This window comes from Heterocephalus glaber, unplaced genomic scaffold, assembly GCF_053883595.1.
Source record: "Heterocephalus glaber isolate CG9 unplaced genomic scaffold, H.glaber_assembly_v1.0 deba00001481, whole genome shotgun sequence".
Taxonomy (NCBI): domain Eukaryota; kingdom Metazoa; phylum Chordata; class Mammalia; order Rodentia; family Bathyergidae; genus Heterocephalus; species Heterocephalus glaber.
In genome coordinates this window covers 13,126,602-13,151,128 of record NW_028258317.1, presented here as the reverse complement: position 1 = coordinate 13,151,128, position 24,527 = coordinate 13,126,602, and the positions used below count along the sequence as shown (strand labels likewise).

The window sequence follows — 24,527 nt, the reverse complement described above, 5'->3', positions numbered from 1 at the left end:
GCAAGGTCCTGTTGGACCCAGTGGGGTTAAAACTTTCTTTCCATGGGGGTTTGATGATGGGACCTGCCTAGACCCAAGCTCCAGCTTCCTAAAGCATGGGTTAGTCCAAAGAGGAGGAAGAGAAGGAGGGGCCTGAGTGATGTGGGCAGTGGATGCCATTCCAGGGCCTCCAACCCTAGGGCCTATCTTCAGAGGCAGAGGCACCACTTCCTCTCATATGTGCACCCTACTTTTCAGTTTACAAAGCATGCCATCAGATGTCCCCAACAGCCCCGCCAGATGAATATTATCTTCCCACTCTCCAGGGGTAGAACCAATTCCCAGAGTGGTAAAGGGACTGGTGAGGGCCCAGCAGCACCCTACCTTGGTTCCCTCATACAGGAATGCATCCCAGACCCGCAGGAGAATGTCACTGATGAGACTGTCTGCAAAGACCACGAGGAACCAGTTGAAGGTGATTAGGGAGAGGTTCACATGGTGCTGCCCCAGGTGGGCCATCAACCGTGGCAGCTTTTCCGAGAGGAGGTCCTGGAGCACCCTCTGGTCCACCTGGAAGGCAGCAAGAGGGCCAGTCACCTGTAGCCCCAGGACTGCACCACCAGGACCCAGCTCCTAATGCAGTGAGTCCATGTGTACCCTGGAGCCCCTGTGTGGAGCCTGCCTTGTCCAGGATGCACATTGCCTGCTCCTCAACACAGGCTGAAGTCACCTGGGCTGCCTCTGCAGTGGAACTCTCTGTGGGTGGGCAAGTCCTCACCTCCTTTGCCCACCTGAAAAATCTCAAGCCAAGCTGCTCCTCCTGGCAGTTTGGAGAAACTGGGCTGGTGCATAGAGCCAGGGAGAAATGGGAGCTTTGTCCCTAGGTTTCTATCAGCTGGTACCCACCTTGGGCCTGAAGCCTGATGGAAGCTTGGTAGATGTTTGGGGAAGCTCCTGGGACATATGTCCTGCCACACTAGATGTCAAGGGATCTTCTCAAAAACGGATGGTGTGGGCCAGTGGTTGTCAGTGACCTTCCCTGGTGGCCATTGTCATGCTGCTACACTTGTTTCACTGAACCTGTTCATTAGGGGCCTCCAGTCCTTGGGCCTTGGACTGATACCAGTCTGTGGCCTGTTAGGAGCCAGGCTGCACAGCAGGAGGTGAGCAGCAGGTGTGAGCAAAGCTTCATCTATATTTATAGCCAAGCCCCATGGTTCATATTACCACCTGAGCTCCACTTCCCATCACATCAGCAATGGATTAGATTCTCATAGGAGCACAACCCTACTGTGAGCTGCACATGAGAGGGATCTAGACTGTGTACTTATTATGAGGATCTAATGCTTGATGATCTGAGGTGAAGCTGAGGCAGTGATGTCAGCAATGGGGAGCAGCTGCAAATAAAGATTAACATTAGCAGAGAGGTTTGACTCAGCACAGCCCATAATAAATCATATTTTCAGACTCACAGAAAAATTCTATCAGTGACTAACAAATGAAAATTAAGCTATATCTGGTAGCAGGTGTTAGAGTGGCAAGTGAGTGGTGTTCTTCAATTATATAGCTGAATCTGGCAGGCTGTAAGTCAGAATGCAACACATATTTTAGTTTGCACGTGGCCTATCCAATATTTTATTTAACACTTCTGATACACAATTCTTTTTTTTTTTTTTTTTTGGTACCGTGGATCGAACTCGGGTTATTTACCACTTCTGTCTGTGCCTCTTTCCCACACCAAACACTTGTCTCAGTCAGTTTTGTAAGCCCACAAACTGACCCTAGCCAAAATGAAAAAAAAAAAAAAAGTCACTGGAGAGCTTCTTTGAAAAGGGGGAAAGATCCAATAATGAGACAGCAGAAGACTACCAACAAAAAGAAAGCTGCACTTAAAAGAAAATACCAAGAGTCCTATTTATAGTAAAGGTTCATTTCAAAGGTGATTCACATTCTCCAAGCCTACTTTGTATAATATGTGGCAACTGGCTTCCAACAAAGCCATGAAACCTTCAAACCTGCTTTGCTACACAGAGACCAAGCACCATGCATTAAAAGACCAGCCTTTGGAGTTTTTCAAAAGAAAAAAATATGTGAACATGAAGAACAGAAGCAATTATTGAAATGTGTCATGAAATGTGTCTGCACTGAGGGTGTGCAGTGGCTAACTTAGTGGCTAACTGCATTGTTAAAGCTAAGAAGCCCATCACTATTGGTGAAGAAATGGTCCTGCTTGCTGCTGAGAACATCTGTTGTGAGCTTTTAGGAGAGGCTATATTTCAAAAGGTGGCATATTTTCCTCTTTTGGCTAGCACCATAACTAGATGAATTGATGAAATAGCTGAGGATATTGAGGCATAACTGTTAAATAGGATTAATTAGTCACAGTGATGAAATCCAGGTTGACAAGTCTACCCATGGGACAATAAGGCAACAATGCTTCTTTTGTGCAATACATTTTCCAGGGGGATATGCATGAGGCTATGTTATGTGCACTTCTGTTGCCAACCAACACCACAGCTGTAGAACTATTCAAGTCTTTGAATGATTACATAGCAGGAAAACCAAGTCAGACATTTTGTGTTGCTATATGGACAGATGGAGTAGCTGGAATGACTGGACAGTTTTCCAATTTTACTACTCAGGCTAAAAGGTTGTTTCTGAATGTGAGTCTATGCACTGTGTTGTCCACAGAGAAATGCTGGCTAGCCCAAAAATGTCACCTGAACTTAGCAATGTCTTGTAGGATGTGATTAAAATTACCAACCACATTAAAACTCACCCCCTTAACTCAGTTTTCCTTACCACAAAAGGCCCCTGAAATAAGGAGGAATGGAGCTGCAACCCATTCCTAAGCAAACTAGGTAAGTTGACTTTGTGCAGAAGATCAACTGCTTGAGATTGCAAATGACAGTGGCCTTAAAGGTATGTTTGAGACAACTTCAAATTTCCATATGTTTTGAATTAGAGTCAAGGTGGAATATCCTGAGATTACCACAAAAGCACTGAAAAGCCTGCTTCTATTTCCACATCCTATCTTTGTGAAGCAGGGTTTGCTGCAGTGACAGCAACCAAAAAAGATTACAGAGTAGACTGGACATAAGCAACACTTCAGGTGTCACTGTCTCCCATCACCCCCAGATAGGACCATCTAGTTACAGGAAAACAAGCTCATGGTGAGTTGTATAATTATTTCATTATATATTCCAATGTAATAATAATAGAAATAGAGTACAAAATAAATGTAATGCACTTGAATCATCCCCAAACCATACCCCTATTCCTAGTCCATGGAATAACTGTCTTCAACAAAACTAGTCTCTGGTGCCAAAAAATTTGGGGACCATCCAGCCCTGGCTCCTTCCCTGGCTCCAAGGTATGGTTTTTTTTATGGTTCCTTTCTCCCTCTTTGATGGCCCTATTTTAGTTTCTTTGCCTGGACCACAGTGCTCTCAGTTGTCTCCTACCAAAGTCCTAGGCTTTGGTGTTGGCCATGGCAAGCACCCAATGGCTCCCCTCATGTAGCAGTGGAGGCTACACATTTAGCTCAGAATCCCAGGTAACACACTGGGTCTGACATGCCACTGAACCTCCTGAAGGTTTCATAGATGAACTGGTGTACACCAAGACTATCAGAGCAGGAGTGGCTGGAGGATGGATGAGACAGCACTGGCTTCCCTGAGTCAATAATTAAGAAAATTAGGTGATGGACACATGGAGGTGCATTATACTATTCTACTTTTTTTTTGAATGTGGAAAATTCTCTACAATTAAAAAAAATGCAACTTTGACATTGATGGTACAACGCACCTAAAATTCAGAGATATTAAGACATGGAAAGAAAATATAGCACATTTCCCAGCTCACTCTGCAGCTAGGGTCAGCCATAAGAGGCAGTTCTGACCATAGATAGAGCTAAGCAGAATCTGTTGGGTGGGGAAGCCAGCTCCTGCCTTCTCTGCTTCTTTCTGCCTAGGCCATTGCCACAGGGCAGAGGATGGTGCTGTCCTCTTGTGCATACAAGGTGATAAGCATGAGGTTGAAAGCCCCAGGCCAGGGATGGCAGATCAGGGAGCTGAAAGGAGCCTGACTACTGATGGCATCAACGAGCAGGTACCACTTTGTCATTAGTGAGAAAAATATTGCCCCTTCAGCAGGTGGGGTGGCGCTCACCTGTTATCCAGCACTCAGGAGGCTGAGGTAGGAGGTTCATGGTGAGTTTGAGGTCAGCCTGGGTTACATAGTGAGTTCAAGACCAGCCTGAACTACATAGAGAGACCCTGTCTCAGAAACAAAACAAAACAGTGCCCCACTGAAACCACTCAGGCTCCCTCCCGTGCAGCCAAAGGCAGTCCTCATGTGGTCCCCACCTACTCACTGATGGCTCCTGAGTCTTGCTCTCTCCTCAGCATGCACCTGAGCTTCCCCTGTCAGGGACCCCATTCCCCAGGTGGGTATCCAGGAGGAGGAGCTGGTGTTAGATAGTGGGTGGAGGAAAGGAGGGAAAAGATGGGAGGCATACAGTAGCCGGCTAGACTTGGTCATGCAGAAGGAGTAAATGGCCTCTCTTGGTAAAGCAGAAAGGGCTGACACAGCAAGAATGGCAGGCAAAACTGAGAGCCAGGGGACAGGTTTGAGATTGCTTTGCATTTATATAAGCCCATGAAGCAACCCTATTCCCACTCTAACGTGGGCTGGCCTGGGGTTGAGAGATGGTATCAGGTGCCAAGGCCACACAGCTGGCCAGGAGAGCAGGGCTCTGGGCCCTGCTCTGCCCGACACCAAGGCCAGAGGCCAGTGGAAGGGGAGGAGATGACGGAGGCAGTGCATCTCAGTGGTTAGCTGTTGTGGGCAGGAAGCATCATCTTGCCTCCTGTGCTCCCCAGCTCCTATCCCGCGGACCTGTGTCTTGAAATTCTTCACTGGCAGATGGCAAGAGACACTAGATTTTCTCCTCTCCTCCCCATGAAGCCAAGGACATGAGATTACCACCGCATGAATATCATCAGTCTGTGCTGTGGGCAGGGCTCCAGCAATTCTACAAGCACCAGCTTGCCAGACCCTCCCAGGGGTCCAAGAGAAGGGTTACTGGCCCATCAGACAGAAGGAGAAATGGAGGCCTGAGAGACTCCCACTGTCCTGAGATTCACTGGCTCACAGGAACCACTCAGGGTTCCTGGCTGTGTGGCCACAGGTGCCCTCCCTCCCCAGCTTACCTGGGACGCCATAAGGGTCTTGCCATAATACTCTGCTGGCATGATGCTCTCCACGATGGCCACCAGGCACCAGAAGGCACTCTCCTCGTCCTCCAGGACGAGCAGGGCGATGGCTGCCAGCCTGGTATGGGAGGAAGAGGCCTGGAGTGACGCAAAAGCTATAGCCCTGCCAGGTAACTGGTGGCTGAGGTGGCTCCATGGGTCCTGGGGTAGAGCTTCTATACTAGCACCAGCCCAACCTAACGCCCTAACCAGGCTGGTGACAACACTCTTCCAGAGACAATGACCAGGGTGGTTTCCAGAACAATGGAGATCAGGTTGCCTGGATGTGAATCCTGGCCTTGCTGCTTCCTGGGTGACACAGCCTCTGCAGAATCATCACAGGATGGTGTGAGGGTGAACAGAGGTCACACATTCAATGCTCAGCCCAGTGCCTGGCGTCTACTGAGCTGTTTATAAACATTAGCCGTTCTCACCTCTGTACTCATGTGCTCTGGGACTCTGGTAAGTGCACGACCTCTTGGAGCTTCAATTCTGGGCTCTGCAGAGTGGCACTGGCAATATTCCCCAGCCTGGGCTGTGGGCCCTCTGACTGCCTGATGTGCACACCCCAGTGCCTGACACACAGCTCTTTTCCCCTTGACCTCCCCACCAAGTTATCATGAGGCTCCAGTGAGACGTGAGTAAGAAAGACAGAACTTGCAGGGCAGAGCTGGGAAGAGTTCCCGGGAAGTAATGTATTCTCCACTTCACCCATCTTCCCTCAGGGGTGCATCTGGGGGTTAATCCAAGAACACATTTCCCAAAATATCTCCTGTGGACTTCTGGCTTCTGATTCCATGATGAAACGCACTATCTTAGCCCCCAGGAAATCCTGCAGCCACCTGTGGTGGTCCTGTAGGCCATGGAGCTTTACCCCCAAGGAGGCAGGGTGGGGTGGGGTGGGTAGAGCAGTGTTCCTCAGAGCTCTTGCAGGGGGAAGACACCTCAGCACTAGACCACAGGCTCTCTATATAGACTCAGAGCATTTAAAGAGCATATTTCATTGTCCTGATAGCTTCTCCTCTTTCTTACTAGACTGGATTCATGACCTCTACTTTCTTCTGAGGTTCATGACATTTAAATACAGGGCTGAATCTCAAAAATGAAATCTTTTCTTCTTCCCCAGTAGTTTGGGAAGGAATTTCAACTCTGGTTCAAATATTTGTACAAACCTTCCTGAGTCCGAGCTGAGTGGAAGAGGAGGAGGAGAGTCACAGGCGTCCTGGGAAAAAGGAGGCTGGCAGAAGTGGCCTTCAGAGGTCACTGAGTTGAAGGATAGTAAATGTGTGGTATATGGGCTACCACTCTCTTTGTCTATGCCTCAGAAAGACAACTGTGTCACATTCCCTTTATTTCTGCCTACAGAAGACCTAACTAAATGATCATGGCACTCTTTCCCCATCTAGAGGCTACCTCAAAAATTCCCTGAGGTCAGGCTGTGAGCAGCTGCCTCCTATTGGTCTTCTCTGGTCAAGACAAACTCCTGAAGGGAAAACTGAGCCCCAGAAAACCATAGTGACTGGTTCAAAATCAGTCAGTTAATGGCAGAGTGGGAGGAGAACCTAGGACTCTCAAAGTCCACCCTGGTGCTCTCACCACTCCAAATCCAGGAGCTGTCTGCCAGCACTGGCTGAGACTTCCATACACACTAAAAGGTCAGTTACCTGAGGCTAGTTCCCACCAGGGCTTACTAACTGCTCAGGACTAAGCTGGACTCCAGCCATTTTTCAGAGTCCCACTGGGCCTGCACAGGAGGGGGTGTGTCCATGGGGAGAAGAACTGACTATTTTTAAAGGATTCCACTTATTTTCACAGTTAGATCATCACTGTGTTATCTGTCAGTCTAACCAGGCTGGATTTGTTGCCTTAGAAGCAGGATCAGTTATCTTGAACACACATGCAGTTCTAGTGGCCATCACTAGATGGCAACGGAGACAAGCATAAGGGGCCTGCAGCTTGGATTTAAGGGGCCTCCAAAAGAATTTATCCACATTTGAACAGGCTTTCTATTATATGTAGCTTTCTATTTAAAGCAATAGTATCAATGTTTGCATGAATACCAATTATCTGTGCTTGCATATCAAGTTTAAGTAAAAATAGCAGAGAGAGAAAGAGAGACAGAAGGACAGAGACAGAGACATTAAAAATGCCCTTGATTATCTCCCACTTCTCTCTCTTTTTTGGTACCGGGGATTGAACTTGGGACCTTGCGCTTGCAAGGCAGGTGGCAGAACCATTGAGCTAAATCCCCGGCCCCAACTCTCTTGGTTTGTTGTTCCCATGGGCCTTCTGCCCCAGTCCTGTCTCCTTCCACACAGGGGGAGCTTCTCTCCTGCTGTGAGGCTGATCTCAAGGCCCCTCCTGCTACAAGGATTTCTCTTGCCCTGCAGCATGGATTGCACTCCGAACATCTACAGACCATATGTGGCTACTCCCATCCCTGAGAGGTCACATGGGATCAGGAGAAAAGGCTCTGGAGTACTCTCAGCGCCCCTTCTGCCACAGTGCCTGCTTGGAGTGAGGGTGGGCTGGGAGGACTGGGTGTCCAGCTGCCCTGTGTGGTGAGGTGCTGAGCTGGTCCCTTGGGCTCTCAGACTTTGTCTCACTTGTTCAGTGGGGCACCAGGGCTTACTTTACTCTTACATGAGATTAAACGATAGCAGGTATATAAAGCACCCTCCATTCGTGTTACTCCTACCTGACCTTTGCACAAAATGTAAAAATTATTATTCATACTAATCTCAGCTTCCAGCTCCCTTCACAGCTTTCTTAAAGAGGCTTTGGGAGTTTTATCCCTTCTGGATTTTAACACATTCAGAAAGAGGTGCACAGGCCTCTTTGCTCAGCTGTTAATGAATGAATGGTCCACAGACATTACCTGTAGCCAATATTCAGAGCAGCATGAAATCCTGTTTTTCCAAGGGGCTTAGATTGAGAAGCATCATTGTTGGAGTTTAACCATGAACTTTCTCAGTAATTGTACATATACACGCTCAATTTCACCCACATTTAGGTTAGAAATAAGAATAATGAAAATATTTACACTTGGGAACCATTCAAATTTGAGTAAGGACATTCTGGATGTTGACTCTATGTTAAATAAATGTCACACGCCATCTTTCTGAAAAAGGAACAGAACTGCTTTTGTAAATTTTGCTCAAGTATATATGTGTTTAAATAAATTGAGTTGAAACTTGCTTTGGGACATACTCAAACTATGCCATTTCTATGGAGTTAATTGGGGTGTCCAGGAAAGGAGATACTCTATGCAATTCCTATGGCAATAACTGGGGTGTCCAGGAGAATACCCTCCCAGTTTTAGAGGAGGCAGCCCTATGAGCCAGGTGGCCCCAAACTCAACCTTATCTTCTCCCTCTCCTGCTGATTGGACCAGAAATGGGGCATTAAGACCCCTTCTTTGGAATTTCCAACCTGGACAAAGGGGTTAAGCATGTGAGAGGTAGGATGGGAAGATAAGCCAAAGGCCCATGACTCCAGGGCTGAGAGGTCCACTGACATCCTCAAACAACCATGTGTGTCCAAAGAATGAGTGAGAGAGCCTGGTGCATCAAGAGAGGAGGAAACCAACGTGGACAGCAAGGAGAGGCCAGAGGCCAGGCCACTGCAGAGAGAGACTATGTGCCATGCGTCGCAGGATGATGCTCACTGGGGAGAACCCAGGAACTGACCGGGTGTTGTGCTGGGCTGCGGCCTTGCTGGACAGCTGGGCTTCACCTCTATTTGCTTTCCCTGGCTTCCTTGAGCTCTCCATACCACTTACAATCTCCTTTCTCCTTGGGCTGCTCTGGGCTCCCTTGGTGCAGACAATCCCTGACCTGGCCAGTTCTGTGCATGCAAACCGGGTTGCACTAACCACCCCTTGGTTCTGTGTTGCTGGCACCTGTCAAGCTTAAAGTGGAGTGCACAGGACAAAGACCCTAAGCTCTGGCCCTTGTCTTGGGCTCATGCTTCCAGGGTCTTGGGAGGCCCCAAAGAGCTGTGGCAGTGCTCTGGTAGGCAAAGGCCTAGTCCTCCTTGTGACCACAGTGGCTCACCTGTTCAGGCCCTGGCAGTAGCCGATGGTGGGGTTATGCCAGGAGAAGGCCAGCAGCACCCGGTGCAGCTTGTCAGGGAAGATGGAGGTGGGACAAGTGAAGTGCTTATTGTTGGGGAAAGTCCGGTTCAGGTCCAGCTCGATCTGGCGGGCAGCAGGATGCTCACAGGCCCGACCCTGGTTCAGCAGCTCCTGGTAGCAGCCCGGGGTGTGCAGGTGCTGGATGCGGCGATGGACCAGCCACCTCCAGACACGTGGCCGGTGTTCATGGGGCACTCCTGCCCGCAGCAGCTGCTTCAGTTCGGCCGACGGTGTCAGTTCGCTCAGGGCAGCCCAGCGCTGCCGCAGCGGCCGCTCCACAGCCTCGAGCTCCAGCAGGTGGTGGGAGCGTACCTCCAGCGCTTGGATCTTGGCCAGCAGCCTCAGGTCTTCCATCTCGTAGTCAGGTACTGTCAGGAAGCCATACTCATCATACTCACTGCCAGCAAAAATGCATGTTAGCCATATGCTGCAAGAAGAGCCCTTCCCTAGTTTAGGGGCAGTTGGGGGCTACAGGGTTGGGTACTGGCCTTGGCTGGCCATGCAGCTCTGGGCAGGTCACTTTATTTCTCCCAGCCTCAGTTTACTCATCTGTACAGTGGGTAGAGGAACTCCTGTTCTGACTCCTGAGGACCCAGTAAGAGGCTCTGCTGTAACTGCTAGGGGTCTGGAAGTGCCTGCTGCACAGGCCTAGGAGATACTCACTCATCCCGTGCAACACAAGGCCCTCTGAGTACCCCTGCAGCCTGGGGCCAAGAAACCCTGTAGTATTGCTGTATGCCCCATCTCCCACAGCCAACTGGCTCAAGGATGGCCACCAATGACAGGCAGAGATGGGAGAGCTGGGACCCACAAGTGGCCTTTCACGTATTCGGCATTTATTTGCCCTACCACTTGCACTGCATGAACTATCTCAGTCAATCCCAATGATCCTACAAAGCAGGGGTCGTAGGCTACATCTTACAGAGGCTAAGTAGGAGTCTCAGAAAGCTAAGGTGACTTGCCCAATGTCACACAAGAGAGCCAGGTCTGGCCTCAAAGCCAGACTCCTGCCAGTGGGCTGCCCAGCCTCCATGGACCTTTGGGCACTGCCATACCCCGTTCTGTTATACATAACTACCAGTGCTCACTGTGCTCAGCCAGGGTTAGGCTCGAGGAGGAGACAGTGACTTGACTCCTCTCCTGTTTGTGACATGCATGTCTGGGGGGCAGCCTGGTGAGCTGCATGATGGACTGTGTGGCCTTGGGCAAGGCGCTGCCTCCTCTGAGCCTGCTGTCTTCAGCTGGCCCCACATTCATTTGCCAGGAGCCCCATGCAGTCTGCAGGAAGGGCAGCCGCGGGTCCTGGGTAATGTAGCTGGGCTCACCTGACAGGGCTCAGCTCCACGCTGTCCCCTGAGGCCGTGCCTGCTTCCCACTGCAGCGCCTCCTGGATGAACTGCCGCAGCAGCTCAGAGCACTCGCTGGCCTTGGCCTCCTGCAGCCTCCGAAGCCCGGCCAGGTACTTGCTTTCCAGCTGGCAGTTCCTGGCTTGGAGGTAGGCGCACTGCAAGGGGGCAGGTGGGGACGGTCAGGGCACCTGTCAGGGTCAGGCCACCCAGCCTGTGCCCTGGATGGCAGCACAGCCCTTGCAGCTCTTTTCTCCTGCTCCTCCCCTCTCCTAGAACTCCATACAGGAGAAAGGAGAGGGGCCCAGAATCCAGTGGCTTAAAGCAAAGCAGGCAGGAGGGGATCAAAGTCCAAAAGTGGGGAGGGGAGGGAAGTGAGCACAGGCTCTGCACAGCCTATAGTTTCCATCCTGGTTCATCCTTGTAGCTGTGTTACTTAACCTCTCTGTGCCTTAGCTTCTTCATTTGGAACCTGGGGGTAACATGGAGTCTTCCTCTGGGCTCTGGTGATGATCGGTCACATGAACACTTTCCATTTCTCCAACACACCTCAGCCCTTCCACCTCTGGCTTTCCTGCACCCTCTGCCCTGGCCTGGGACAGCCCTGGCCACTACCCTCTCCTGGCCTGGGCAAGTCACACAACTGCTTGCTCAGGGCCTTTCCTTCTGTCTCTTGAGACCAGGACAGTGAAAGTCTGCTTAGAGCACAGTCACAGCTCTGGGTCCCAGCTCCACTTCTTCCTGGACTGGCTGCCTGCTGTGCACTCCTGGGGGGCAGCAAGCAAGCATATTGGTCTTGATGTCCCTTCCCCACAGCTGCTCATAACACTGCTGAACAGGGACTGGAGGGTAATGCAACCCTGCTCAGAAGGGACTCATTGGAGGGCAGCTGGTAAGGAGAGTGGGCTGGTGGTTGTCATGGGACTGGGAGGGGCAGGGCCCAGACATGATCACCAGCTCCCACTAGCACCTTCATCAGCAGGGCCTTCTCCTTCTCAGCCACCTTCCTCCAGATCTTAGTGACCTGGTGGATCTCAGAGTTGAGGAAGCGGTTCTGGGTCCGGTATGCTTCCATGTCATCCTGAAAAAGAGAGCAAAGCACGTCAGGAGTTATACCACAGACATCTTCCTGGTCCTGAGGGTCACACCCTTAAATGAGCAGCAAAGCTTCCTTTCTTGAGAAATTCCCAATAACAATATAGAAAAGGAAGTTTAGAGCCAGATGTAGAGACATCTGTGAAGTCAGCACTCGGGAGGCTGAGGCAGGATTGTTGTGAGTTTGAGACCAGTCTGTGGTACATAGTGAGTTCAAAGCCAGTGTGGACTACATAGAGAGACCTTGTCTAAAAAAAGAAGAAGGAGGAGGAGAAGGAAGAAGAAGAGGAGGAGGAGAAGGAGGAGGAGGAGGGGAAGAAGAAGAAGAGGAGGAGGAGGAGGAGGAGGAGGAGGAAGAAGAGGAAGAAGAAGAAGGAGGAGGAGAAGGAGAAGGAGAAGAAGAAGGCGGAGAAGAAGAAGAGGAAGAAGAAGAAGAAGAGGAAGAAGACGAGGGGAGGAAGAAGAAGAAGATGGGAAGAGGAAGAAGAAGAAGAGGAAGAAGAAGAGGAGGAGGAAGAAGAAGAGGAAGAAGAGGAAGAAGAAGAAGGGGAAGAAGAAGAGGAAGAAGTAGAAGAGGAGGGGGAGGAAGAAGAAGAAGAGGAAGAAGAAGAAGAAGAGGAGGAGGAGGAGGAAGAAGAAGGAGAAAAAGAAGAGGAAGAGAAAAAAAAAATTACCCTGGCCTAGGGGCTTCAGGGAGGTTCCAAACTACTCTGACCCTCTGTCTCCTTATCTATAAAAGGGGCAAATACCAGCTACCCCACTAGGCAGCAAGGACACTAGATGAGGTAATCTAATACATGTACAGGACCAATCACAGCAAGTGCTCAAGTAGTGTCTTTTTGAAAGCAACACATTTTATCAGATATTTGTAATCATGATGTGGAAATTTTATAGCAAAGTGTCACATTGCAAATACTGTTCTAAGTTTCCCAATGATCATTTATTCTGGTGCTGGGAATTAAACCCAGGGCCTTGAGCCTACTAAGCACGCTACTGAACTACACATCCAACCCCTCTTTTTTCTTATAAGAGACAGGGTCTTGCTAAGTTGCCCAGGATGGCCTTGAACTTGCAATCTTCCTGCCTCAACCTCTCAAGTAGCTGAGATTGCAGGCATGTGCTCAGCTCCAATGATCATTTTTAATGACTGATGACTCTTTTCTGGGCGAATTTATGATAATTTACTTAAATCCTTTTCTTTTTGTTTTTAAAACTTGAGCCCTAAGGTTTTCAGTTGGTCTTTGATTCTGAATTCTGCTATGATGAATGGCTCTGAGCCAACACCTCCCCGTCTGTGTGAACTGTCCCTGGTGGTAGCGAGAACCTGCTCCTGGGGCACACAACAGGTTGGACAAACCTTGGAAAGGGTCACATGAGGGGAGCCAGATGTAGTTCAAAAAAGTCAAAGGCCATAGGTCGTTTTGCATGAATAAAGTCCATTAGAGCTAACAAAACTGGCATGTTTCTAGCCATTCTGGGTACACAAAAATTATTCTGGCAAACTGATTCACCATTTACTAGCTTTGTGAAGTATTATAAAGGTAGAAGCAGAAACACTAGCACGTTGTGATTGACTTTATGGATGGCTTTCTCACCATGACATTAAACGGACAGTGTGCATAGTGGGTTGTAAATGCATCTTCTGCAGATTTACAAGAAATACCCTCAATTAACATTCTAAAGTATTAAAAGTACAAAGAAAGGGCTGGGGATTTAGCTCAGTGGTTTCGCTGCCTGCTGCGTAAGCGCAAGGACCCGAGTTCAATCCCCAGTACCAAAAAAAAAAGTACAAACAAAATACTAAGCAAGCATTTATAGTAATGCTAGGACATCTACAATAATTGTTTTGACTGTTGCCTTTTGCTCATTAGTGCAAATTTTCTGCATTGTAATTATTGTATTGCTTTGTTCATGTTTTTTACACTCATGACTTCAAAGTTAAGTACTTGTACACCAAGTATTGCAATCATGTTTCTCTTATTGTACATGCAATGTAATAACATACAGTTTTGGTGCTTAACAATTTTCCTTTTTTTCTTTAATAAAGGATATTTATTTGAATTTTTTAAAAAAGGGTCACATGAGGACTTGAGCTATGGCCATGGCTCACTACCTTTATTCTGCTGGGAAGGCTGTGCTCTGCTGTGCTCACTCTGCTCTCTCCTGGCCTGGAGCCTGCCATCCATCTCCCCAGCCTTGTCTTCCTCCTCTCTAGCCATGTTCTTTCTCTGGATGAGAATCCTGGCTCCCTATCTCAGAAATGTTGCTAGTGAGTGCAGCTGTTCCTCTGTGCAAAGCAATCTGCTCCCACTTGGACTCCCACTTCTTTATCCTTATGAGGCAGAGACCTTCGAGGTCCTGAGAAGCCCGCTGCTTTCGGCACAGGGACTGACTTCCTGGGAATGGCAGGATTTCCCAGGACCACACCCCACTCACGTGAGTCTGACTTTTCTGTATGCCTCCCTGTATGGCTCCCTTTGCCACTGCCACACTGAGCTTCCCAGCACCACTAGAAGAAATGTTTTGTCATCCTTGGGAACATAGAGGATGCCTCAGGGACCCTAAAGGGAAAGGAACTTACCAGAGGCCATGCAGCCAGGACAAGGCAGAGTATGACCAGGCCCAGGTCTGTGGATTCAACAATTGTACTGTGGCCACTGCACTTCCTTCCTGGTCACTCTCTGAGCTCCCTCGTAGCTGGAAGCCACCAGAAGGCCCAAACTCTAGTCCCTGCCTCCCAGGGAGGTCCTCTGTAGTCTCCCAGCTAATGCATGCAGGCTGACCTGGCAGGCAGTATAATAACAGGACTTTGAAGATGTGGGCACTGCCTGTGTGCTAGCATCGCTGCTGGTACAGGTCAGGCGCAAGGATGCTGGGGCCACACTATCTGCATGCTCCATCCTCACCACTGCACCTCTGGACACATTACTTAACTTTCCCATGCTCTGTCCCCTCACTGGGGACAACAGTAGTACCACCTCAAGGGGCTCCTGGGAGGATCGGTGAGCTCATATGTACAAAAGGCTTAGAGTGGTAGCTAGCACAGGGCAAGTACAATGCAAGAAGGCTCCCAGGGCCCACCTGCTCCTCCTTGTCTGCAGAACACTCTCCGACTGCTGCTGATATGGATTCTTGCCAAATGCCCAGGACAAGCAGTGAGCACCAGGGAGGTCGGGAAAGACAGGATCTTCAAGTCTCTGAGTACCCGCTCTGTACCTGGCCCACTACCTTTGGGATCAGTATTAAAGTGCAATCATTCCCTTTTACAGTCGAGGAAACAATCACTGAGAAGGGAAGGTCCTCTGTCCTGCAACTGGTGTGGGGGAGAGCCAAGACCCAAACACAGGTTGATCAGCTCAGAGTGAATCCCAGCAAACCCCTCCACAACATGCTGGCTCCCATCTTTTTGTTACCATCCCATCCTAGCCTAGAAGTGTTACCACTCTATCCAGGCCTATAAGTTGCTCAGTGGCATTTCCAAGGCTTTTGTCACATGAGGCACCTTGCTTCCAGTTCTAGAAGAGGCACAAACGTGCCCAGACATGGGGGTGGTGTGAGCACCCTTGGACCAGTAGTGGGGAGGGGGTTGTGATGGAGCAGCACCCTCCCATTCATCTCAGAGCCCTACCTTGAGTGTTCTCCATGGCTCAGAACTGTAGGGAAGAAAAAGAGAAACCTCAGAGCAGAGAAAAGCCACATGACAGCCACCAGCACAGCAAAGTGGAAAAAGGGTGGAAGAAGGGGACTGGAAGCAGGGAGCTGCTGCTGCGGCTTTGTAGGCCCAGAGACTCTCTTTAGAAAGTGCCTGTGGCCAAGGACGGGTGCTTGTGTGAGGAGACCTGGGGCTTCTGCTGGCCTATGTCTCATCCTGTGTGACCTTGGACCAGTTTGTTCCAGAAAAGGAGGGGCACACTAGGCTTCTGAGTCTTTCTGGCTCTGACACTCAAGATCAGTGATTCTGTTTTTAAAATGACAGTCTATAATTTGAAATAGGAAGAAAAGGTCCAAAGAGGTAGGGAAGGTGGGAGGGGAAGGGGAAAGAAAAGAAGGGAAAGGAAAAATTATAAGAAAAGGAAAAAATGGTAACAAAGTCTTTGTAAATAGGGAAGGGTGGAGGAAGTGAAGGGAGGACAGGGAATGGAGAAAAATAAGAACCAAGATATGTCATGTAAAGGTACAAGATCCCAATGAGGAATGTAACTGTACTGTATACTTAAAATGTACCAATGAAAGAATTTAAAGAAAAAAAAAAAAAAACAGGGCAAGCAAGAAACATGCAAACTCTATGGCCAGACTTAAGGATGATGGATGCTTATTTGATGGATCTTCTAAAAGCTAAATTTTAAGAAATATCTGCTACCTGGAGCTGGGATTTAGCTCAGTGGTTTCGCCGTCTGCTGCGCAAGTGCAAGGACCCGAGTTCGATCCCCGGAACAAAAAAAAAAAAAAAAAAAGAAAAAGAAATATCTGCTACATGCAACTCTTTAAAGCACAAGACACTGGAGGATGATCTGCAAATGTAGGAACCACATCAATGTGAATCACACTGCAGAGCCTCCTTCCAGCTGGGCCTACTGCTAAAATAAAACTGGAAAAGTGAATTTAGGACATACGCAGGCTCCTAGGTAAGTCCATAGTGACAAGGAGCTCTCAGGCAGTCTCATCTACTTTCTGGCCTCTGCTGCTCTACTGAAGAGGGGAGGGGAAAGGAGGGCCTGGAGCTGGGGCTAGGGCGGGGCAGAAGGAAGCATCCTACTGTACTGCAGGACTGCAGCTCCCCGACCATCAGCTGCATCTCCATGTAAAAGCTTTGGTTTTGTTTTAAACCAGAAGAATTTCTGATTTAGACTAATAAACACTTCCAGGACTAGTTGGTTTTATATTATTTTTCAGTTTCTGCCAACAGGAAAGGGAATCTGGGTTTCAGGTTCTCGTCTTTTATTCTCCTAAAAACTCTTCTAAGCAGGACTGGTTAGGCCACTTGACAGAGAGGTGAGAGGACTTGCCCAAGGCCACGTGACTAGCAGGAGGCGGAGCCTGGACTCCTATAGGAGGCCTCCCATAACAGCCTGGCTGCTGTTCAGCACTCCCACTGCCTCTCTCAGAAGCTTCCTGAATTCTTTTTCTTTTTTCCACCCTGCCCCCACCTTGAAACCTCCTAGCAGTTCCTGCTCCTGATTTAGGAGCACAGGAGTTTCTAAGGTTTTACCTAGGTATGCATATGTAGCTGTGAGTGGCACCATTTGGGCAAGACTGGCCCTGGTTCTATATGGCTGATTTTAGGGACAGCGAGAATGACAAGCATGTATCAATACCGAGCTTCAGGCCTCGTCGTGGCTGAGTAGTCCTGTCACAGCCTTCTGGAGAGGAGGGAGGAGGCTATAGGCCATGGCAGGCATTACACCTCAATTAAAGTTCCTGCTCCCTGTGCCTCAGTCCCCGAGGGCTGGAGCAGTCTGGGTAGAGAGACAGGGACAGAGCAGGAAGGTTGGGGCAGGACAGGGGCAGGAGCTATGATAGAAGAGGCAGAGCAGCTGAGACAGCAGAATAGACAGACAAATCAGCAGAAGTGAGTTCTAGCCCCATCTCAGCTCCCCACCTCTGAGCAGACCAGGCCAGCTTCTTAACTTTGCTCAGCCTCAACATTCCCTTCTGCAAAGTGGGCAGCTTACAAGTGACTGCCTCCTAGGACTGGTGTGAGGATGAAGTAAGATCATGCAAAGTGCCTGGCCACAGTGAACATCCTACCAATTCCATAAATGAGAAGAAGCCATTATCACAAGCAAGCCACAGCCACCACAGGTTACCTGTACCATGTGTAGGGTGGCTGGGAGGGCAGCCCTGGCACCTTGGGGTTTCTGGGTTATTGGAGTGGCACTAAAGCAAGCTGTCCAGGCCAGGTCCCAGACCTTGCACATCCTGGCTCTTTCATCTCTAATTTGATAAGCTGGAGACATTTGTACTTTTCAGCAGCTGAGGCTGTCATGAAAAGGTGAAGACAGTGAGAAAGTGAAGAGCAATTTTCCCATCCACATCTCTTTCCAGTATGACTGTTCAGATGGAGGGAGACTCTTGCTCCATCTAGAAAACCATAAGCATTGAGACAGCATCCTGGGGGATGGGGAGGCCTTACCTTCAGGTGCTCCATCCTCTCCTGCTGGCTTAGGAGGTCCCTGTCAGCAGGGCTGGGAGGCATGTGGGGTTCACTGGGGAGCTGCGTGAAGTCCTGGGTGACCTTCTCAGAGAGCTTGCAGATGACCTGCTGCTTGGCTTGGTTCTTGTCCATGAGCAGCTGCACGTGTTCCTGCAGCTCCTGCACCTCTTGCTCTCGAAGGCTGACTGAATGTGTTAAACTTTCTCGCTCCTTCTCCAGGGTCTCCACTCTCCGGCTCAGCTCTGTGATCTGCCGCACCTGGTGCCGTACCAGCTCTAGCCGGTCCTTATCCTCAGCTGCAGCCAGGTACGCACTGGATACCCTCTTCTCCTGCTGCGCAGCCTCTAGCGCCTTGTGCAGGATCTGCACCAGCTCCTGGGCAGGGAGATGGGAGGCACCTGTGACCTTGGGGAAGGCCTGTCAGGTGCCAGAGGGACCCACATGCTGTCACCAGGCCTACCCACCCCAAGACATGCTCAGAAAGTGCCCTGAGCATCTCATCCCAACACTCATTGCCTCCTTCTCTGCCCATCAGAGTGCCAGGCAAGTGCAGAACTCCCCAACTAAAAACTCGACTTCCCAGTAAATCACACATAGGGGTAGCCAAGTGACTATTCTGCTTAAATAGGAAATGAGCAGTGATGTGAGCTGCTTCTGGGTCACCTCTGAAACCACTGGACACATGCTCCCCCCGGTCTGGTTCTCTTTCCTTCTGGCTGATAAATGGCAAGAATGAAAGCAGCCAGCTTAGATCCACAAGTGACATGCTGAGGATGGCAGAACAGCTGCCCCCTACACCTGCCAGCACAGAGTAGCTCACCTTCCTCTCCTTTCTTCAACACAAGAGACAGAAACTTGGAACTTATGTCAAGCCATAGAACTCTTAGGTACCTTTGTTATGGCGCTGAAGCCATACTCAGAATTATACAAGTCCATTTCAGGGATAAACAAATGGATGCCCAGGAGAACAGAGTGAAATTTAATCCCAAGTCATCCAGACTCCAAAGCCTGAGCTTAGTTGGTAGTAAGACCTGGGGCGGCAGCTTTGTGGCACATAGGTATTACTCCTCCTCTCTCTGTGGCAGATATTACTAATTAATCATGATATTCCTTCCTGCAATGCCAAATTGAGACCTCAAAATCTTTCTTAATATAGCATCCAGTCACTTCCAATCAGGCTGAGACAGTATTAGAGAGGAAATGCATTAGCAAGCCCCATGCAAAGCCACACAAAGAGCCTCATTCAATTTATTTGTGCCTAGCTCCCTCAGCTCGCCAAACTGGTGCAAGGAAGTGTGTCGATTTACTCCTGGGCATAGGCAACTGATCACATGGAAAGTCCAGGACTCCTGGGCTCCCTACTCCTAGGCCTCTAACTGCCCAGGGCTCAGGCCTGTCTTGCTCAAAGCTGGAAAGTGAATTCACTCTGCACTAGGATCAGAATACCAGAAGCCAGACAGCCCAGAAGCCAGGTCCACATGGCAAAGAGGGCCTTTTAGGCCATGTTGCTATGCTCCCTGACAGACTCACTGGAAAAAGCACGTCAGAAGCACAGCAACTGTCGCCATGTCAAAGTATTTTTAAAAATGCATCAGCTAGAGAGTATTATTTGCTAAGAAAAATTCTGTTTTGGAGAACTGCCAAAAGTTAGGGTGTTCTTTGAGAAGTTAATGACATTAGAATGAGTCTTCCAGAACCTTGGTACTAGTGACCATTTCTTCTCTCCTTCTCTTTCCCACCCAGTCATCCAACCTCTACCAAGCACCTACTTGGTGCCAGGCCCTGTGCCAGGTGCCGGGGCCACAGAGGGACAGCCATGCTCCCATTTCCCATGACCAGAGAGGCTGGTGGGAGCAAAGATAAACCACTACAATGGAACAGTTTATTACAAGAGAGGGTGAGCTAGAATAGAAGAAATAAAGACAGTTAGAAAGGAGAAAATGAAATTTTAAAATTTTACTTCTAAAAACTGTAACTTCAGGGCACACAGTTAACCAGGGTTATCCATCTCTGTGTTCCACATCTTTACTCCCTATGTGTATCTGTACTCCTCCCTAGGCTTGTTTGTTTTTTTCTTCCAGGATCACACCCAAACACCTACAAAATACTATAAATCCATGAGCCAGGCATGGAGGTGCATGCAAGTAACCCCAGTACTCTGAGAAGCTGAGACAGAAGGGTTTCAAGTTCAAGCCCAGCCTGGGCAATTTAGCAAGACCTTGCCTCAAAATTTTAAAAGGTGTGTGTGAAGGGGCTGAGACTGTAGCTCAGTACGAAGGCTCTGGGTTCAATCAAACAAAAAAAACCCTAGAAGTTTATAAAGTAACCTATTGATAAGGTAAAGGGAACCAACCTGACCTTAAAATGAAGAAACAGACCCAAATGATTCAAAGATACCTCTTAAAGGATACCTCCAAGAACATTTATATACAGTAGGTCCCCAACTTACAGAATTCGAGTTGCGAACTTTCACAGATATGACTGGACCTCGCATTTCAAACATTTGTAGATGCAAACAAATTGTGGGAGTAGCTCACATGTCTGCTGGACATTGTCACAGCTGTACTGCTGTGTTCTTACTATACAGTACAATAGTACAGTACAGTAGTACAGTGCTCACTCAGAGCCCAGGAGGTCCGGAAGCAAGAGGAAAAGCAGTGGTAATGAAGAGGGGACTGATAGGAAGTGCAAGGCAATATACATTGTATATTTGTGTCAAAGATTTGTAAGACTCACTTTGTTGGATTTCCAAATGAATCTGACTTTCAGGCATTCTCCTGGGACTGAACTCATTCATAAGTCAGGGACTTATATCCCCAAACTCAGACCATAGTGCGTCTCTTTCTTGAGTGTCCATCTTCTATTTTCTTTGAGTATATACTTCTTTAACTGCCTAATGAATCTTCCAATGCCTCCCACTGATGTGTCCTGAAATTCTTTTTCTGTGACGAGACACTGACGAACCTACCTCAAGGGGGGAGTGAGTTGAGTTGAGGACTATCTCTTCTTTGGAGGAACTCCTCAGAGCCTGACAGGTGATGGAGGAGCAAGGGTATTTGTAGGGGCACAGAGCTTGAAAAAGGCAATGACTTCTGGCTGGGGTGGAGGTAGGCAGCAGACTAGAACAATTAGAAATGGCAGAGCAGTTTAAATAGAGCAGTGAAGCATAAGGATGGCCAGAGCTGGTCTGGCTCCTTCTAAAGGAAGCTGTAAGACAGCTGGAGCGAAGGTCTTGAGAAATGAGAGTCAGGTCAGAGCTGTGGGAGCCCTTGGGTGTGCCAGGAGAGTGGGGTCTGGACAGCCATTCTATTCTATATCTCTGAGATAGAAACTGGTTTCCTCAAGCAATACGAGTGAAATCATACAGTATTTATCACTTGGTGACTGGCTTACTTCATTTGCTATATATCATCTTCAAAGGCTCATCCATATTGTAACAAATGTAAGAATTTCCTTCATTTTTAAGCTGGAATAGTATTTCCTTGTTTGCATACACCGCATTTTATTTACCCATTGACCCACCAGTGGACACATGAGTTGTTTCTGCCTCTTGGGTATCTTGCATAATGCTACTGTGTTCGTGGGTTATTTCTACTTTTGAAAGAAACGTTTTACTGCAGAATCTGTGGTCCACATAGCATGGAGAAGTGCTAGGCTCCTGGATCAGGAGTTGGGAGTCCTCTGTTGGAGCCCACTGTGCCCTTTACTTCTCACCCCTCACCTTTCTGAGGCTTCCTTCTCCCCCTGAGACAGCAAGACGGCTGGGCTAGAAGGTCCCCAGGACCTCACTGGCCTCTAGGTTTCCTCCATTCGTAACTCATTTCCACAGTCCTCCAACAGGTCTACCTGGGGCTCTCATTCTCTCTCCTGGCTGTGTTCCACCAGGTGTTAGTCTGGTGCATGGACTCTGGTCTCAGATTTTGAGATCCAGATTGGGGAAGAGGGAGACAGGAGATAGAATGAGCTTTTGAGTCTATTCTGCCAACGTTGGAGGAAATATGCCCACATAGGGTGAGCAAGTCTGAACAAGGACATCTGGTTGTTTCACCAGGAAGTCACCCACAGTAATCTTTAAATCTCAGCTGAATCAGAAAATGGTCTAGGCTGCTGGTCATGGTGGAGCTACAGGAATGTTAATCCCAGCAGAGCTCTGGGAAGCTGAATTCTTCATTCTGAACATTCTGGATTGGTGTGCAGTCACTGTCCCCACCCCACTATTTTACCACTAAAATTAAGGTAAGTGGGTCTAAGAGAGGTCAGGTGAAGGGTCATTAGCTATGGAATTACATAGGCCTCAGACCTGCTGGGATCTGGACAGAGTTTAATTATTCCCTGAGGCTTCATGTATTGAAATTTTATATCCACTGTGATATATTAAGAGGATGGAAAGGATGGAACTTAATCTGACTATGGTGTTTAGACATATGGCCTTTTGGAAGGATTAGGATCAGGTAAGGTCATTAGGGTGGAGGTTCTGTGATTGAATCCTGGTGGCTTTGTAACAGAGAGAGAGAGAGAGAGAGGCACCAGATTAGACACAGAAACATACAAGTGCTCATTGTCTCTCACTGAGTGATGCCCTGTATTACTCTGGACTTTGCCAGCAAGAAGGCCATCCCCCAGATGTGACACCTCAACCTTGTACTTCCAAAACTGTGTGACAACATAAATCTCTCCTTTATAAAGTAGTCTGCATCATACATTTTATTATAGCAACAAAAATGGACTAACACAGTCTCCAGTTTAGATCCATGAGGGTTTATCTAATGAAGCTGGCCTCAGGCTGGTTACTTCAGTGAGCCCCAGCTTTCTCATAATTAGTATGGAGACAAAGACCCCTATTCTGTGCAGAGTTGCCTCAAAGATGAGAGAGAAAATGTGCCAGGAGTGACCCCTCCAAGCTTAACGGCCAAGGGGCCTCCCAACCCTCCTTCCACAGTGTTAGGGCTCATGGTGTGTGCGTGTGTGTGTGTGTGTGTGTGTGTGTGTGTGTGTGTGTGTGTGTGTGCATACTCTGAAGTCTCTGGCTGGAGATATAAAGAAGGGGCCACACATTATCCCCATCAAGTTTCCTAAACAAATAATATGCCTTTACCAAGTAATCCTGAGTGAGCCAAGGCAGCCCCAGAGAACCCCAGGCAGGGTCCCCAAGGGTTCAACTTTCATGGCAGCCAACAGATGGCCACCACCACTAGACTGAGCCTGCCATCTGCCAGAGCAGACAGCCTTCAGGCGCGGTGCGGTCTGTCAGCTTGAAGGGCCCCAGTCACCTGGCCAACTAGCCATCTGGTGCTACCTCCTGCAGTTCAAATCTCCCGTGGGGCCAGCACTGCAGTGCTGGGATAGATAATGGCTTAATGGGTATCAGAGTCACCATGAGGGTTCAATACTACACCAAGGAGCACAGGGTCACTCATGTTTCCCAAAGAGCAGTCTCGGTGCTTAGGTCTGACACTGGGCCATAGATCATGGATCAGAGGCAGCTGGGCTGTGATGAGTATCCTGGACATAGTGGACAAGGAAAAGGAGAGCCAGGTCAGTCCTGGCTCTTCCCAGCTCTGTAACCTCAGGTGATTCAGCTTCTCTGAGTCCCTCAAGCATGGCATGGTGAAAGGTCAGAGGTAGATAGACTCGAGGCTGAACCCTAGCTCAGCTCTTAGGAGCCCTGAGCAGAAGCTCCTAGACCCTCAATTTCTTCTTCCTGTAACTGTCCTAAGAACTAGGGACAATGCACAGAAAGCTTTGACACTGTGTAGTTACTGCATTTGTACTACTGTTCCCCATTGGAGTGGGAGGTCTCTGATAGCAGAGAGCAACAGAGTCTGAGAGGCAAATTCTTACACAGTCACTAAAGTCATTGGCAATGACCACCTGGCTGGCTGAGCCAGGACAAGACACCTGTTCCCATGTTTTCCTGAAACTAGAGGGTTTTTCCCACTAAAAATACACAGGAAAGCACCTTGCAGGTGTGGCCCCAGAAAGCCCAGGGACTTTTTTCTCACTATTCAATTGGTCTCTGAGGGTCTTGGATAAGCTGTTTCACACCCAGCACATCTAGTGCCTGAGCACCACCAGCTACCCAGACGCTGAGTGGGATTTTCTGCTCTGTCTTCTGCTCCACCTCAAGGCCAAGAGCCAATTTCCTGCTTCCTTCCCCTCTGGCTTTGGTATCTGGGCTACAGGTGAAATCCTACAGCTGGTGGGGCAAAAGTGAATGAAGACCTGGCCTTCCCTGCATCCCTGCTAAGGCTCCTTGAGCACGCTTCCTGGACGCTCTGATGACAGCACTTCACCAGCTTCTCAGAGCCACTCAGGGGAACACCTTGCCCTCAGAAGATGGAAAGGAATCAGCACCGAGGGCCATGATGCCATGGTAATACTCCAAACCTGCTGGGCAGCCAGGGGTGCCAGGCATGGGCTTCCCCAGAAAACACGGTTGTACCTCCATTTACATAAGAAGAAACAGGCTAGAGAGGTTACAGGACTTGCACCCAGCCAGAATCTGCGTCTGTGCTATCTCCCATGAAGGCCTGTGCTTGGAATAGTGCACTAGACTGCAGTGC

General features: G+C 48.9%; 1 protein-coding gene across 6 annotated transcripts in view; it reads right to left on the bottom strand.

Annotated features, from left to right (window-relative positions):
• The window catches only part of Tbc1d2 (TBC1 domain family member 2), a 47,791-nt gene that overhangs the window by 1,304 nt on the left and 21,960 nt on the right, over window positions 1-24,527 (bottom strand). For 5 of the 6 annotated variants that reach the window (XM_087183623.1, XM_021244520.2, XM_087183624.1 and 2 more), the window contains 6 exons: window positions 17,944-18,339; window positions 11,686-11,796; window positions 10,695-10,873; window positions 9,290-9,766; window positions 5,193-5,313; window positions 364-549 (listed from right to left, as the gene is read on the bottom strand). In XM_087183623.1, coding sequence (XP_087039749.1) covers window positions 364-549; window positions 5,193-5,313; window positions 9,290-9,766; window positions 10,695-10,873; window positions 11,686-11,796; window positions 17,944-18,339 — 1,470 coding nt within the window. Of the gene's footprint in view, window positions 1-363; window positions 550-4,149; window positions 4,257-5,192; window positions 5,314-9,289; window positions 9,767-10,694; window positions 10,874-11,685; window positions 11,797-17,943; window positions 18,340-24,527 lie in introns of those variants that run through there. The other variant, XR_015440005.1, reaches the window with a different exon arrangement.